At 42.4% G+C, this 15858-nt stretch overlaps 1 protein-coding gene across 1 annotated transcript; it reads right to left on the bottom strand.

Moving 5' to 3' along the window:
* Window positions 1-3714: 3714 nt before the first annotated feature.
* LOC134623097 (proto-oncogene Wnt-3) lies at window positions 3715-14264 on the bottom strand. Its single transcript, XM_063468305.1, has 4 exons — window positions 14243-14264; window positions 11859-12101; window positions 6887-7152; window positions 3715-4194 (listed from the first exon to the last, which is right to left on the bottom strand). The coding sequence occupies exons 2-4, from the start codon at window positions 11983-11985 to the stop codon at window positions 3715-3717; spliced, it is 873 nt and encodes a 290-aa protein (XP_063324375.1). The 5' UTR covers window positions 11986-12101; window positions 14243-14264.
* Window positions 14265-15858: the final 1594 nt, after the last annotated feature.

The following is a 15858-nucleotide window of genomic DNA, read 5'->3' as shown; positions in this document are numbered from 1 at the left end:
GTCACGTCAGCACAGCCTGCAATGACTGTGATTCACCCCTTCAGTATTATTGTTTCCTACTATACATTTCTAGTTGCTTCTTCTACCATAGTTTTTTCAAACCTACTTGAAGAGAGCAGATCAACCTGATGATAAAAATTCCACCGCAACTGAAAGCTTTGGATGTGAAATTGCAGAGCAATGCAGGGATACCACATATAAATCCTAGCAACAGCACTAGCCAGTCGAGTAGACAATATTGTATATAGATCCAACAGAGAACAAAATTAAACCAGTGGTCTGTGTACTTTGTTTGAATTTTAGTGTTTTCTATGTTTGTTCTTTAGCATTTATTAGCTAGTATCTGGACCAAAGACTGTATAAAAGATGGACAAAGCTGTGCTTTAAACCTGCATTCTTTTTATGGCCACATGATGGTGATACCTGTAGTTACAAGAGGATTTGCAGTCCTATAAAAATCTATGGAACAATTACTTTCTAACTTGACCTCCGTAAAGACTTTCCTTCTGTGTTTATAACCACTTGATGGCATCATAACAGCTGCATCAATGTTTTGCTAGCTAATACCAAATGTGCAACCAATGCGATGTGATTGTGTAGCTGGAAAAAGTCACATACACGTCTACTCAAGTTGGAAAAGAAATATTCGGTTAATCACGAAAAAAGTTTAGCCTCTTGTCTTTATGAGGGAGATTGCATTGGATTTGTCGTTCAGCATTAGGCTGTAGCTCCTACTTGCCCCACAAAATAGAGTGACACAGATCAGGTAAAGTTAATAATTAGAAGTAATCTGGTATAATTTTAAAATTAAACAATAAGATGCAACATGTCACAAACATGTCGTTTTCAGATTACAATGCAAAAGTACCCAACAAATGACTTCCCGACTTTGGAAATTTGACTGTTTAGCTCATAACCCTTGAAAGCCTACTAGGAATAACTTAAAGCTTTTTTCTGAACTGAACGATCTCTGTTGTATTTTAGGCCTGCTTATAGAAAAAATTGACTCGGTGTATATCAGAAATAATCTGGTCCCTGCCTATGCAGCCATCCTTACAAAAACTCGGAAATTAGTTTTAATGGTCATCAAACCACGTCTTTATTGATATATCCTGAGGTGTCATTAAAGATAAAGGGAGGTGGTCAAATGTCGTCTTTTAGAGGCAGAGCGTGAAGGAGCACATTAATAATAACTCTCTGTTCTCATCCAAATATGGCCTCTTCAAAAACAACCAAGATGACCAACAGCCAAAACCCTCTAACTTCATAAACCCAATGGGAGACTTTAATGTGGAGAAGCCCGTCTTTTATATACAGTCACACAAAAAAACTCGATAGGAGTTTATTTTTTCACGGGATTTTTCTACAGTACCATAATAATAATAAAGTATAATTAAAATTCTCCTTTAAGTGGAATCAAATTAAGTAAGTGAATACTGCATCAAAGGACGGAGTATTTAACAGACCTTTGTTTCAGCCTGCATTTCAACTTCATTTAGAAAAGTGAGGCGTGTGTTTGAGTGTACCTTTGCAAGCATAAAGAAACATGACACAGGTTTTCTTCTTCAAATATATAATCTTAGTTCAGTCATACAGATATATACATTGTATAATAAATAATATTTATAAAAACATAACATTTACGATTATAAAATAAAAAGGGAATTATTCAACTTTAAAACATTTGTACAAAACTTTGGATATAGCGGGGAAAGATGAGGGGCCTTTGGGGGTCTTGGTAGGGTGGGGGACTGAACACAGAAAGGTAGGTCCAGGTAGGGAGGGCTGTGTAGAAGATGACGTGAACACTAAGCTATGTCCCAAAGAGAGGACAGCCTACACACTACTGGGTAACTTGTGTGTTTGTTGTTGAATATAATTGATAGGAAGCAGGTGGGACTGTCAGAACATGTTGTGTGAAACCTCTCTTGCTTTGCTCCACCATTGTGAAGAGCCAGCTCGCTGTCTGTCGGTCCATCCATCCTCTTCTGTAGTCACTTGTCATGCACACGCACATACACATCCCTTATAAATCATCCGTTCTACGTTTCATGTTCTCAGAATCAGACGTTTTTTTAAACTTCATGAACTGGCAGTCTTTACAATCCACCCGCAAATCATAGCAATTTTTGTTAGTGGTCTTTAAACCGGTTCCTTTTGTTGCAAGTCACAATGTGCTGACACTGATGTCTATGAAAAGCAATCTTTTGATTAAATGGCAGTAATTTGTTTTTCCCAATATTCTAAAAAACCAAAACAGCACGGCAGGAGTGTTTCGGGGTGTACTGACAAGAATACGAGTTCATAAATCAACCTTGAAAACCTCAACTGTCCAGCTGACTGAAAACACAGATGGAAGGATGTGACAGCCAATCAGATCTTTCTCAGCCCATGTTGTCTCCACGTGTCGTCACATATCCCCTTATTTTCTTTCCCTTTAGTTCCCAGAAGTAAAAGATTTTTGTTGAGACAAATGTTTTTCTGCACTGAGAGTGATATAAAACAAAACAAAACACCAGAGTTAATATTGGACATAAGCTGGACTCAAGTTTGATGCATAAATTCATAATGACACAGCCATAATAGGTGACCTTTATACATATAATCAGATCTTTTCTGTGGTTAGTTTTTACCCCCAGACTCCGTAAGTTTGAATGGTAAAGTTGCATGACATTTGTAGAAACCATGAGCGATTTACAGGGTGAATGTGGTAACAGAGCCGTCATTCATAAGAACTGCTAGCTTGCAACCAAGAAGAATTTGCTCACATAAACAATGCTCAAATGTTTACCACCTGGAGTTATGAATAGTGCACATAAATACATGTGCACGGGTTGTTAGTTAGCAGAACGAGCATGCCTCCTCCTGCATACCTCAAACCCCAGCTCAGTGGTAATATTTCAGAAATGTGGGTTTATTAAAAAATCAGACTGAAGCACATATCTTCTAGTTGACTGTCGCAGTAGTCAGTCCGCAGGGAAGGAAGGGATCAGCTCAGTAGTTTAGAAAGGACAGGACTGCGGCACTTCCAGTGCCTCAGTTCAGTTCAGTTCAGTAGTTACAAAGTGATGGTTTCCTGGGGCTGCTGACGTGTTCAGTATCACTTAAGAGTAAGTGATTGGGTAGAGAGGTTGGTTAAGTTAAAAAACAACAACAACAAAAAGGTAAACCAACCAGACTGGCTGGAGAAGTGAGGTGTTAGTTAGAAGATGCTTTTTACTCAAAAGCAAGGAGAGTCACTGTTTTTTTTTTTTGTTCTTTTTTACTGCATTAATCTCACATGTAAAAGTGTTACTGTACATGCCGAAAACGCTGTGTTGGCATGAAGGGTGGGAAATAAATAAAGACAAAGGGGAAGGGAGGGGTAGTCATGGCCCAATGCTGCAGGGTGAGGACGAACGAGGGGAGAGTGGCACAACTCTAGCTTCTTCCCGTGAGAGTGGACCAAGTTATCCATCAGGTCAACAAGGGACACATTCTGCTCAGATATTATGTAGTTATGGGGGTAGTGGTTTGAAAGATAGATTCTTGTGCATGGTTTGTACAAAAAATGGTACAGAAGTATCCATTACTGATGTGCCATTACCCATTAGGGCTTGAATGTGTGTGGATGAATATGTTTTTGACTGCGCTTGTGTGTGTGTGTGGGGGGGGGAATCAAGGAAGTCATGCAGGAGGTGGGGAGTTGAAGGTCCAGCAGTCAGCTTGTCTGTCTCACTTACACGTGTGTACGTCGTAGACGCGCACACACTCCTGACAGCTGACGTAGCAGCACCAGTGGAAGATGCAGTGACACTTCTCTTTGCGTTTCTCAGTCCGGGTGTTGTGGCCGCGTCCGCAGCACAGCAGGTCGCAGCCCTCAATGCCGTGCGACGACACGTTGCAGACACGATCGCGCGTCCCAAAGGAGCCCGTCTCTGGGTTGGGCTCGCAGAAATTGGGTGAGCCCTCGTAGTACACCAGGTCGCGCTCAGTGGGGTGCTTGAAGAAGGCGTACTTGACTCGCAGGGTCTCCACCCAGCCACGAGACTCGCGGTGCTTCTCCACCACCATCTCTGAGGCGCTGTCATACTTGTCCTTCAGGTAGTCGCCCAGCATGCGGAAGTCCGGCTGCGCCCACCAGCACGTCTTCACCTCGCAGCTTCCAGAAAGGCCGTGACATTTGCAGCGCAGGTGCATGTGGTCCAGGATAGTCTGAGAATGAGAAAAGAAACCAGAATAAAAGTCTGTGCGTGGGAAAATGTTTTCTCCCTTTTTCAAATTTTGCAAAAAAATGCTAGATGTGGCAAATATTATACAAATTAAAACGCATATATTTAAATTTATATTTAATTCGTTATTTAAAAATGTGTCCGACAGTTCAAGAAACACATTTAAATGTCCTGGCGATTATTTCCCAGGCTTGAAAGGGTTAATATTGAGGACAGCATTAGTTTAGGTAGGCCACAGTGTCAACAGATCACCTAATTGCAACGCGAGGCTGTACTCACACTTGCTTTAGCCCACCTATTGTGCATCTGCAAGCCACTTTGCAACCCTCCTCTACCTCAGTGCTTCCTTTTCATACCGTTTCTCTGATAATCTGTGTAATATCTGCTGTCAGTGTCTCTTCTGTCCTTTTAATAGGTCTTCTCACTACTTTCTTTGTCTTAGCTGCACATGGAGGCGCTGGGAGGCCCAGAAATGAACCATACGTCCAAATATGAATTGCTGCAGATGGAAATGACAACCTTCTTTTGACTATAGTGACTGAAATAAAGTAAAAACCACATATTTGGCATCTCAGCATGCATCCAAGATTTTTAAGCTTTTCTAATAACACTTTTCCTCACTAAAGCATCATCTCTTGAGCGTCATAACTCTTGCCCAGAAAAGAAAATCTGCCTCATCCAGCTGGATTCAGAACAGATTTCACTGACAATCCTGAGTCACTGCATGAAGGGATAGTGCGCTTCTTAAATACACAGATCACTTTTTGTCTGTATATGTTCGGTATGCTCCAAAAAATTAAAATGAATTCTCACCTAGCCAATAAATCTTTAAGTACGCTTTTTTTGACAGAACGTTGGAGCTGTGAGGTTGGTGAGATTTTAACTACAGCTGTTGTCCTCCGGGTAGAAACAAGTTATGATTTTTTTTTCTCTTTGTGCAGCGCACTGCTCTGAAGTGTAAAATGTGCTGGTCTTAGTTTGATAACTGTTTTGGAAGCTGCCACAACGGAACAAGATCTGGTAAAGCTTTATGCTCAGAGATTTAGAGTGAATTCAGTAATGCAGACTAACAAAACCACTAAAGCCTTGCAAAGCAGGCCAAGAAAAACAATATGCCAGTGGCTGCACTTTATTGAAGTGTCATGCAGCTGTGGAGTATGGAGGCTCTGCGCTGCTGCTAATTCTCTCTGAAGTTATTGGCTCACATTGTGAGTATGCTCCCGTGGGGCGTGTTTTTATGTTTTCGGTTTTTCATTGTGTTGTGCTTTAGCTCAACAGTTATATTTAGCTGCTGAAATCCCCCAGCTGGGGCGGAAGGCAGGTGGCTGTGGCACCTCTGGGTGAGTGGAGGGGAGAAAAGTGGACCAGTGACATCACACCGTGAGCTTGTCATGCCAACATCAAATCCAAGGCCCTCGGGGCTAAATAACGAAGCGTGAGAGGGCCAGGTGGAGAGGACTTGTGACTCCTCCGACATTACCTCTGTTCAGCGAGCTCCTGTGGTCGCTCTGACTGCTGCTGTGCGCATCAAAGGGCTGTCTTGTTGCCGTGTGGTCCCCCTGTTTTGCCTCTCAGCGAGCAGCCTGTTTTCTCCCAGCAGTGACAGCAGCCAGTGATGTTTTAAGACTGAGCTGATTTGCTTTCCCCCCCCTCCCCCAGCTCACTTGGGTTATTTGACTGTCGGGGAATTTCTCATTGGGATGCAAGGCATGAAAGGCAAGGTGTGGGGGCATGGCGGGTAGATGAATGTTGCTTAGATCAGTAATTAACCAGTCAATCAAAGTCAAGTGCTCATTTTCAGATGGAAACTTGGGATTGTGAGGACAAGTCAAGTACCAAATTCATGCCTGTCACATGAACAATCAGTAATCCAAAATAGTAATATTTTCACTCAGCTTTTTGTCGTGGTTTAAACGTTGACCAATAATTGTAACTAACTAACATGGTTTATCAGAGTGCTGTAAAGGTTTGTATTGTAATTTCTTCATCTGACAAGTACATTTAGTCTAAAAACACATAAAACATGTAAACTAATACTAAAACTGAGCTAAATATTCAGATAATAAATAATCATTATTTTTTAGATATTTTGTCATTTTTTCCTCCCTGAGTCTGAGGTTTCTTCCTGTATAAAGGGAGTTTTTCCTTCCCGCTGTTACCAAGTGTTTGCTCATAGAGGTGTTGTCTGAATATTTGGTTTTTCTCTCTGTTATCAGAGGGTCTTTACCTTACAATATAAAGCACCTTGAGGCAAATATTGTTGTGATTTGATACGATACAAATAAACTTAATTGAACTGAAAGATTAAAAAAGAAACACTGACTTTGATTACCTGTTCTATCTTTGTTTTTTATGCTCTCTAACTCTTATTTCCAAGTGATCTTTGGGTTTAAGTTGTACATCAACTTTGAACTTTTCCCCCAGTGTCAGTGTTGAACCTCACTTTGTTGTTGTGACTGGGTGAAAGCCAGGTTCTAAAAACTGGGGCAAACTCTTCTGAGATGAGCGGGAGCTCTTACAGCAGCAGGTTAATATCTGTGGTTTTAAAGGTTTTCATATGGACATTATGTTGAAGTACTCACATATTTTTGGCTGGTTAATGTTATTATTTTTCATGTGAAAAGTAGAAAAATAACAGTGCAGCTCTGCAGGTTCCTCATAGTAAATGTATTTACCGTGCGTCCCGCCTCGTTGTTGTGCCGATTCATTGCTGAGCGAGCGTCTGGACGGTTCTCTCTGGCGTCTGCAAACTCCCTGGACACCAGCACCCCAAACTCTGCATCCTCGCTGCAGCCACCCCACTTCCAGCCCTCCCCTGGAGGGCCCTTGTGGTGGGAGTCGCACCCACACATGGTCGACGTGCCCTCGGCACATGAGCGTGTCACTGCAAATGCAACGCCCGCTGAAGCTATAGCATGGACGAATGCTGACTCTCTGGTTGCTGAAAGAGACGGACGAAGACAGACAGAAAGACAGAGAAAAGGAGAAGGAAAGGAAGTGTGTCAATCTTGTGGTAAACGTAGACAAGGTGATCTTTACTACTGCCAACATCCAGACAGATGTATTGAAAGGGATACCTTCAGGCGGTAACCTTTTAACACAACATTTCATCTTTGAGAAGGCACATTAATGGACAGGTATTTGCCACTGTAATAAAAAAAGAAGCCTATAGAAGAACACCTTAACATCTCCTATATACAATATAATATAAACAATGTTTAACTATGTTTACACAGTTCTGATCATCATCAGTGACGTGGAAGAACCACCAAGGAACCTAACAGCCCTGCAGTGACATCAGCCTATTGTAGTCTAACGCTCAGTGGGATCTAAGTGACCCCCCGTCATCCCTGAGGTGTGCTGCTTTGCATCTGGATAGTGTTTCAGGAATGTTGTTACCCCCCACCCACCCACCCATTCCTGTTTACAGCCTAAGGCCTTCTGGTGAAACCTAGCAGTGTGTCAGGCTGTTTCTTCTTTACTCTGACGGATGGAGTTACGCTGTCTTTGAAGACAACAGCTTATTATGTAACCAGACACCATTGTTTCACAATCACAGCACACTTACTGTGGCTCACCCATTACACTCCACCAGATATAGAAAAACACACACTATGGGTGTCCTGTGACATCGATTCCAAAAAAAGGTGAGGGGCTTTGTAAAATGAAAACACAAACAGATCCAATGATTTCAGAGCGCTTAACCTATATTTAAATAAAAACTTTACACAGACATTTTTTAAAGTTTAATACCAGCAGTGTTGGGCGTTACTTTGAAAAAGTAATTAATTATAGTTACTTGTTACTTCTTCAAAAAAGTAACTGAGTTACAAGATTCTAAAAGTAATTAATTACTTCAAAAGTAACTATTGCATTACTTTAAAACAAATGTTTAACCCTCTGGGGTCCAGTTTATATTTGGCCATTTTTAACTACTTTTGATTTTTCCTCTACATTTCACCTTTAAAAACGATTTACTTTGCCTTGTTTGGTATCATCCTTTCAGCACAACCTCACGTTTCTGAATGTACAGTTCTGTTTTCATTTTGACATACTGTATTAACACAATTGATCTAAAATCAGACAAAAAAACATAAAATCCAAGTAGAAAAAGTTATATTTTTTACTGTAACAACCACAAACATGTTTAATGAATCATATTTCATAACTTTAAATGCAAATATAAATTGTCAATTTTAAAGTTATTTGCAGCCATTTACCTTTTACCCCTTTTTTAAATAACCATTTCAAACTATTTACATAACAATCAGCTGTTCTGCATTCAGTAAGATGCCACACAAATTATTTGTGCCACTCCAAATATTTCTGTCCACTATAAAGGAGAACATCACATATACCTGCAGGTTTGACAGCAGCAGGTATATCACTCCTTTTTCTACCTGGAGACAGCAGTCCCTCATTGCTCTGACACACAACACAAAACTATCCACAACACTACACACTAACTGCACAAGACAACACATTAACTACACACTCCAAACACGCTAAACGTCACAAATCTCTCACATCTCAAAACTCGCTCTTTCTCTTTTTCTGCTGTCTTTCTTTCTCTCTCTCTCTCTCTCGCCGTCACTCCTAAAACTTCCCCCTCTTCCTAAACAACCAAATGTCATGTTGCCATATCAGTTTTTCATTGGTCAACATGGTGCATTTTTCCACCAACACCAACGGGCTGTTTTTTGTTTTGTTTTTTGGTTTTTTTGGTCATAAGCAGAGAGTTCTTGCTAGCGCTGTTCTTAGACAGTAAACTGACGAAACTATTGAGGAAAAAACGCCGCATATATATTGTTTATATATTGTAGCGCCCAGATTACTTACAGCTACTTCCGTGCAACTGATATAAGATGCGGTAAACTGAAGACAGCTTCAACCGTCTGTTTGTTGAAAAATAGTAACGCGACCGCACCGCATTTTCTTGCTAGTAACTGTAACGGCGTTGCAACGATAGAAATAGTAATTCGTTAGATCACTCGTTACTGAAAAAAAAGTAACGTTGTTAGTAACGCCGTTATTCCCATCACTGGATACCAGTAACATATTTTAAGTTGATATAATCTGTTCTTTTGGCAATGCTCTCCAAGCATTTGGGAACCTATGTGAACAGTTCTGCTCAGTTGCCATTTCATATGACACCAAATGATTTCTCCCTGCACCAAGACTCTCTTACTGTGGAGCTATGATGCTGTAATATCCCCAGAAAGTGCTAAACAGGGTGTTCCCCAAGTGTTAGCTGAACAGAAGCACCTGTATTCAGCATTAATTGTGCCTTTACAGATCTCCAAGCTACCTATTCTATGTGCACCGACGCCTCACTGCATCATTATGGATTCTAAATTTTGAACTGTGTACTAATAATGTTGGATGTTCTTCACTTTACCCTGGAGGCCATGATTTTCCCATCATTTTCAAAAGGAATAAAACATTTCTGATGGCCCGACCACGGGGACAGTTTTCCAGTTTGCATAAATCTTAAATGAACTCAGGCACAAACAAGTTGGCAACATTGGGAACATTTCCAATGTTGCCTCTGGGTTATTAGAATCTTTATAGTATTTTATATTTGTCCCACCTTTTTTAAAGCATGTTTCTAGTTTTGGATTCAAAATAAAGAGATTTCATTTTTATTTACATTTTACCTAGCATCCCAGCTTTTTCCCCTCTATGATAGTTATACAGAACAGACCTTCAGGCTTTCAACAGCTGGAATATCTGATCTACGGAATTGCACGACTTGAGTTTTGAAATTTGTATGAACACGACTGGAGAATTAAGCTCCTATTTTGCTGACCACACTGGCAACTAGAGCTAGAAATTCTTTGATGGATCCACTGCCAAAAACTCAATGAGACCACTTAACAAGCCACAGACAAAGTTTACAAATGTTTGTCTGGAGGCTAGCCATATTTTCCCCACCCACAATTTGACTGCAGTCAGTGTCCCAAAACCAAAACCCTTTTTTTATGTTGGCTGCTTTTGAGAAAATCTTGAGAAATACAGACAATGAAATAACGTTAATCAAAACTATGTTTGTTAATTATTTTTGATATGTTTTGTAAAACTGAAACAAAAAGAAACTGTTTGTCTACACATTTCATGTTCATTGTTTATCCCTAATGAAAAGAGGTTTTCATCTAAATGTCCAATGAACAACACTGGATGACATACTGTCCTCATGTTGGGCATCCCTACTTGCCCTGGCAAGCCTAAGTGGGCCCTCCAAAACAGGGGCCTGTGAGCCCCGGGCCCCTGGAGCTCTGGCTGTTAGCCAAGGCTAGCGCTGCTCCTGCTACCTGCTGGGCCCATCAATCCGCCTTTGTTTCCCTTGTGTCACACCGTATTATCCACACAAAGGGTCCAGCGACTCGCGCCCCCACAGCCCAGCTCTGCCCGGAGCTGGCATTCCCTAAACTCCCCAAGTCCCCCTCCTCTCCCACCAGCCACCCCTCCGCCAACACCCTGATCCGAAATCCCATACACCACCACCCACTGCAGCACCTCAACCCCCCACTTCCTCCAGGCATCCACCAACAGCACCACGGCAGCCAACCCACAGCTTAAGGTGGCCAGGGTACTGGTTGGTAGCTCTCGCTTCCCTAGCATGAGCTTCTCCATTAATCACTCCCAAAGTGGCACACTCTTCATCCTTACATCCTTACCTCCTTCCCTCCATCCTATCCTTCCCTATCCCACTGTGCACACCCGGGCTAGGTTGGGAGAGATCCCCTTTCAGCCTGTTTTCATGACAGAGTCAAAAGGGCGTGTGAATGGGGTGTCCGTGGGAGCTGGACTGTGTGAGGCGCGCACTGGCCTTCATGCACAGTAGGGGTTGAGCGGAGCCCCCCGGCCCTTTTCTATTGCCTGTAATCTCATTTGGCCTCCCCTCTCCCTTTTATTTGACTGAGGAGCTTGGACTGCTCACACTGCCCATTTCTGCCCAGATTCCTTCGCCTCTGACACACAGGCTAATTCATTTCCAATCAGCAACCTCACACGCAACACACAAACTTCTGCCTTTATAATTAGGGACTGGAAGGCCTTAAGCAGGACACCTGTGTGCCTTGTTTCCCACTGTCAGGTCTGGTGGGACTGCCTAATTGACGCAGATAAGTGTAGGGATAGTTTACACTTAGCATTCTGCGTGTACAGCACCTGATGGATGCCTCCAGTACATCAGCTGTCAGGTTTTGTTGAGAGATTTACCGCACTGACCTTCTTTCATGTACGAGTGTGTAAACAAGGTTGGGAAAAACCAAAAAAAAAAAAGCCCATGAGTTTGAAGATAAATGCAATATAGAAGATAAAGATGACTAATGTGTCAGTGCTTGTACCTGCACTCATTTCTCAGTGCAGCCAGGAAAGGTGGATATTATTGTAATTGCCCTAGTTAGTCGTTTGTCAGCAAAAGCCCAGGCAGCTCAGGCAGTGCTGAGCCTTAGGGTGGAAAGTGTTAAACACCAGTTTTGTAACAGCTTGCAGTAGCCTTACCTTCAAAGACTGCATTTTAAAGTTGGGTGTTGTTTGAAAGAGATTATTTAGATCCCTCTAGATCATTTATTTTACTCAGTAAGCCTGTATGTCAGTACAAAAACCAGCAAGAAAGATATAGCAACCTAAAAAAAGTCCTACCTTTATCTAGAACAGGGCCGAAAATGGCCAGGTTGTCCTTGATGGTGGTGCAGTTCCATCGGCGGCCCCTAAATTGGTGCTGGCACTCTTGGATCCCCAGCTTGACACCTTCAGCGACACTGGGCATAATCTCAATGTAGTTGCGACAGAAACGCAGCTGTTTCGGTACAAGGCCGGGGATAGAGCCACACAGGATGGGTTGGGAGCCCAAAGATGAGTACTGCTGCCCCAGTGCCAGGGACCTGTGTCACAGAGAGAGGGAAGGCATCGTTAAGTGAGATCAGCACCTCTGTGTTAAACACACAAGTGCAAAAAACACTTACTGATAACTGCATTTCTTATTTTTTCCTGAGGATTTGCAACAAACCTCAAGACATATTCAGCAAAAGTGCCTAAATATTTGTACCCATTGAATAAATTTGGTACTGCTATCTGACTTTTAGGAACTTTGACATTTTTATTGTAGGTTTTATAAGCAAAAAAGAAATAAAATTAACCTGTACATTTCTCACATTAGTTTGGTATTCTTTCAAAAACCCTTCCCTGTGCTTCCCTCACATCTTCTGTGCCCTCCGTGAACTCAGTTCCACAATAGCAAGAATGGTAACCTGCCAGGGAGGCCTCACTGAAAGGCAACCTGCTCTGTGAGAGGAGACTGCTTCTGTATTCATTAATCTCCCATTACACTATAAATGTAGCCCCGAGAGAGTACAATGATTCATACCTGAGTGTTTTATTGATTTATATTGTTTATACTAAGAGCTCCTCTTTATTTTGCTTCCTTTTTTCTCACCAGAGAGGGGAGGCTAATAAGCCCACTTCAGGGCAGGGATACAAGCTATTAGTGCTGACTTCTCAAAGTGTTTCCACTTGTTAGCATGCACAGATCTGCTGATCTAACAGATAACACACACAAGAACCTGTCTGTTTAGTTTGGGGAAAAGCCCCCTCGTGTGATTTCGAATATATGAAAACACCTGCCCTTGCAGTACCGTCATTAATTTGCGGTTGTCCTCTGGAGGTGATGTGTTAAGAACACTGACGGTGACGCACAAAGATGGCACGTCTGAGGCGATGCGCCTCACCAGAGGACTCGTGCAGATGTGTCTAAGCAGGGATTAATCACTGCCAAACAGTCGAGCTCAGCATGTGTTGCCAGAAACCATTATAGTTTCACTCAGGTAATTAATTTTAATTGCTTTCTATTTCTCTTGAAATAAAAGACAGAGAGAAGACGTGTGTGTCATGCCCATGTTTTAACACGCTTTTCATGTTGACAAGCTCAAACAAAATTTTCTTCCAGAAGCTCTCTTAGATGCCAGATTTATATTTCTTGTTTATTCATTTCTGTGCATAGCCTTTATCACCCCATGAAAAATATGTGTTTGAATACAAGCTTGCCCAGCTGCTAATTGTTTTGCAATGTATGCATGTGATTTGAGTGTGTACAGGGTAAGGGATGTAATGTGCTGGCAGTTCACAGGAGTCTGCAGACTCTGCAGCACTTAGCTGAGTCTGACTGGACAACGTGGCGCTGGAGGCCCTTAGAGGATCACGCGGGAACAATTGATGCCGATCAGATCAGAGCGCCACTCGGGATGACCTCAGGACACCCGCAGGGCGCAACCCAATCATAGCAGGCACTGACTCTGACAGATGAGTGCAGTGCAGTGCCCCACCCGAACACACAAGTGAAGCCATTGAAGTTGGGAAGAAAAAAAAATCGGCTCTTAGATACGTTCACAACTCATGTGCACTTCTACATGAAGCACCCACCAAACCCCCTGCACCCACATCTTCCTTCTTTATACTGTTTTTCATCTAAGCATTGGTAGCCTTAGATTAATATTTTGCCAGGTATTAAGATTTACTAGCGGAGGTAGCATTCTGGCACATGAAACTGTTTTGCTTTTACAGACGACCTAATGTAATTTGATCATCCCATAATCAGCTGAGCCAATTGTGTTGCTGCTGTGAGGTTTGTGACTGACACAGATACACAATAAACAGTTCTTGTGTTTCATGTGGAAGCTCATAACGAAACTTGATCTGACACTCAAAAATTATCGAATGCTGCTACGCACAAGGAAAAATACGCTTGCTGTCTATTAATAACTCAAAGTTAACATGCCATTTTCTCCGATTTCATGTTCCCATGCGGAGCTAGTAATTTGATAGTGCTCATCAATCTCCATTCATGTTCTTGTCTTGAGTTTACCCAAGCGAATGTAGCCACATTATCTCATCTGCCAGTCCCAATCCCACCAACATCAGAGTTCAAGTGTTGCTGACTTCACTCCGTCTGGTGACTGAGTGACTAAGGACCTTAATTACACTGTCTGCTAGATGGGTTGCTGCCCATTAATCTCTCAGTCATGGGATAGACCAGAGAGGATGATGAGCCACTAGATGAATGCTGGTGTCACATGCTCCCCAACAACATCAATGATCTACCTCAAAGACAAATCTCTCTTGCTCAAGTCAGATATTTATGAATCAGACCACTGTGCCATTCAAGAGGATGAAACTGTTTGCTGTGGTGGGCAGGATTTCTGATGGAATCAATTAGCTAACCACATGGGACTTTGTGGTGGACATAGCATGTTTAAACAACAGGCTGTGGATCTGCCAGGCTATTTGTCTTTGTTTGCAAAGCATGTGCCTCGCTTGATCCTTATGGATAGATGAGATGAAAGGGATAAGTTATTGGCTAGGTGTTAATGAGAGTTACAAGACTCATTGTACAAACAGACACACACGAAGACGCATGCACAGAGACCGCATGTGTGCACTGCTGATCCTGCCTGCTTTGCCTCACTTCTCGGAAGCTACGCGCAACGTGTCTCAACCGAGTGAGGGAGCAGCGGACGCAGAGACCTCCAGAGAGGCAGAATGCCGGGGGAATCTGCTGCAGGGGATGAGACGAGCAGAAGAGCAGCAGCAAACGGCAGGGCTTGGCAGGTGCATGCCCGGGCACATCCGTGTGGGGCCTCTTCTGGCCTGGGGGTTTACAGCTTGGTTGGGGGTTTTCTCAGTATCTAAACCGGACTGATGTGAAAGTATGATGGGCCACTGGAAACCACAGAAATGAAGCAAAGGAAACAAAGGGATTCCACCACACACCTTGCTGAGAAATGGGAATTCACGCAATCAAGACTATAACACTGTCAACAAAAACTTTTGGCTCAGCCACTCCCAGTGCAATAAAATCACTACTGCAGTCTCTGCTGCTTGGGGAGGAAATTTAGGTGCAAGGCATGTCTTTATTGCACATTTTAGTTCTTGTTTTGTTTCTGAGCAAGCTCAACCTGAATAGAAGAGTCGACTCATGTGCTGTGTCGTGGGAGGTCTGCGTTACAGGGTTTAGTGTGTGACAGCTTCCTATATCCAGGGGCACGAAACGTACCAGGTGACCTTCTGAACTTGTTGAAAACAACATGACATTTGACCTCATTGCCGTTAGCACGATGTGTCCACAGAAGTTCATGACCAGGGCCAATAAGCACAAATCTAAGCAGCTCGGGAGTGTTGCTCTCCAGCCCGTTTGCCTCGTTAAGCAAATAGAGGGCCATTATAGGTAAGAGCCCACAGGGATATGAAGGTGTAATCAAATGTGACTTCAAATTGGCTTGTCAGACATTACCAATGTTGGAATACACAAATTTACAGATTAGTGTGGACAAACCTGCCGCGGGCACCTTACACTGTTTGAAGACTCGTTACATTGGTGTGATAATTCTAGACAGTAAAAGACAGCATGACTTTACAAGAGCATGCACCAACAGAGGTCGTACAGAAGAGCTGAAATTCAAATTTCATAACTATTGAAGTTTATCTGTCAAATTTGGCACAGATTGCTACACTGTCACTTTGTGTAATCATCAAAATATTATTCTTTGTGTTCATTATGTTAACGTTAGGGCTACTAACGTTATCACTCAGCAATAATGGTGTCACTCATATTAATCTGTATGTTTGTTTATTGTGTTTTAAATCTTTT

Source organism: Pelmatolapia mariae, unplaced genomic scaffold, assembly GCF_036321145.2.
Source record: "Pelmatolapia mariae isolate MD_Pm_ZW unplaced genomic scaffold, Pm_UMD_F_2 NODE_ptg000394l+_length_32602_cov_1, whole genome shotgun sequence".
In the NCBI taxonomy this organism is placed as follows: domain Eukaryota; kingdom Metazoa; phylum Chordata; class Actinopteri; order Cichliformes; family Cichlidae; genus Pelmatolapia; species Pelmatolapia mariae.
Note: the sequence above shows the minus strand (reverse complement) of the source record. Positions and strands in the feature narration are given on the sequence as shown.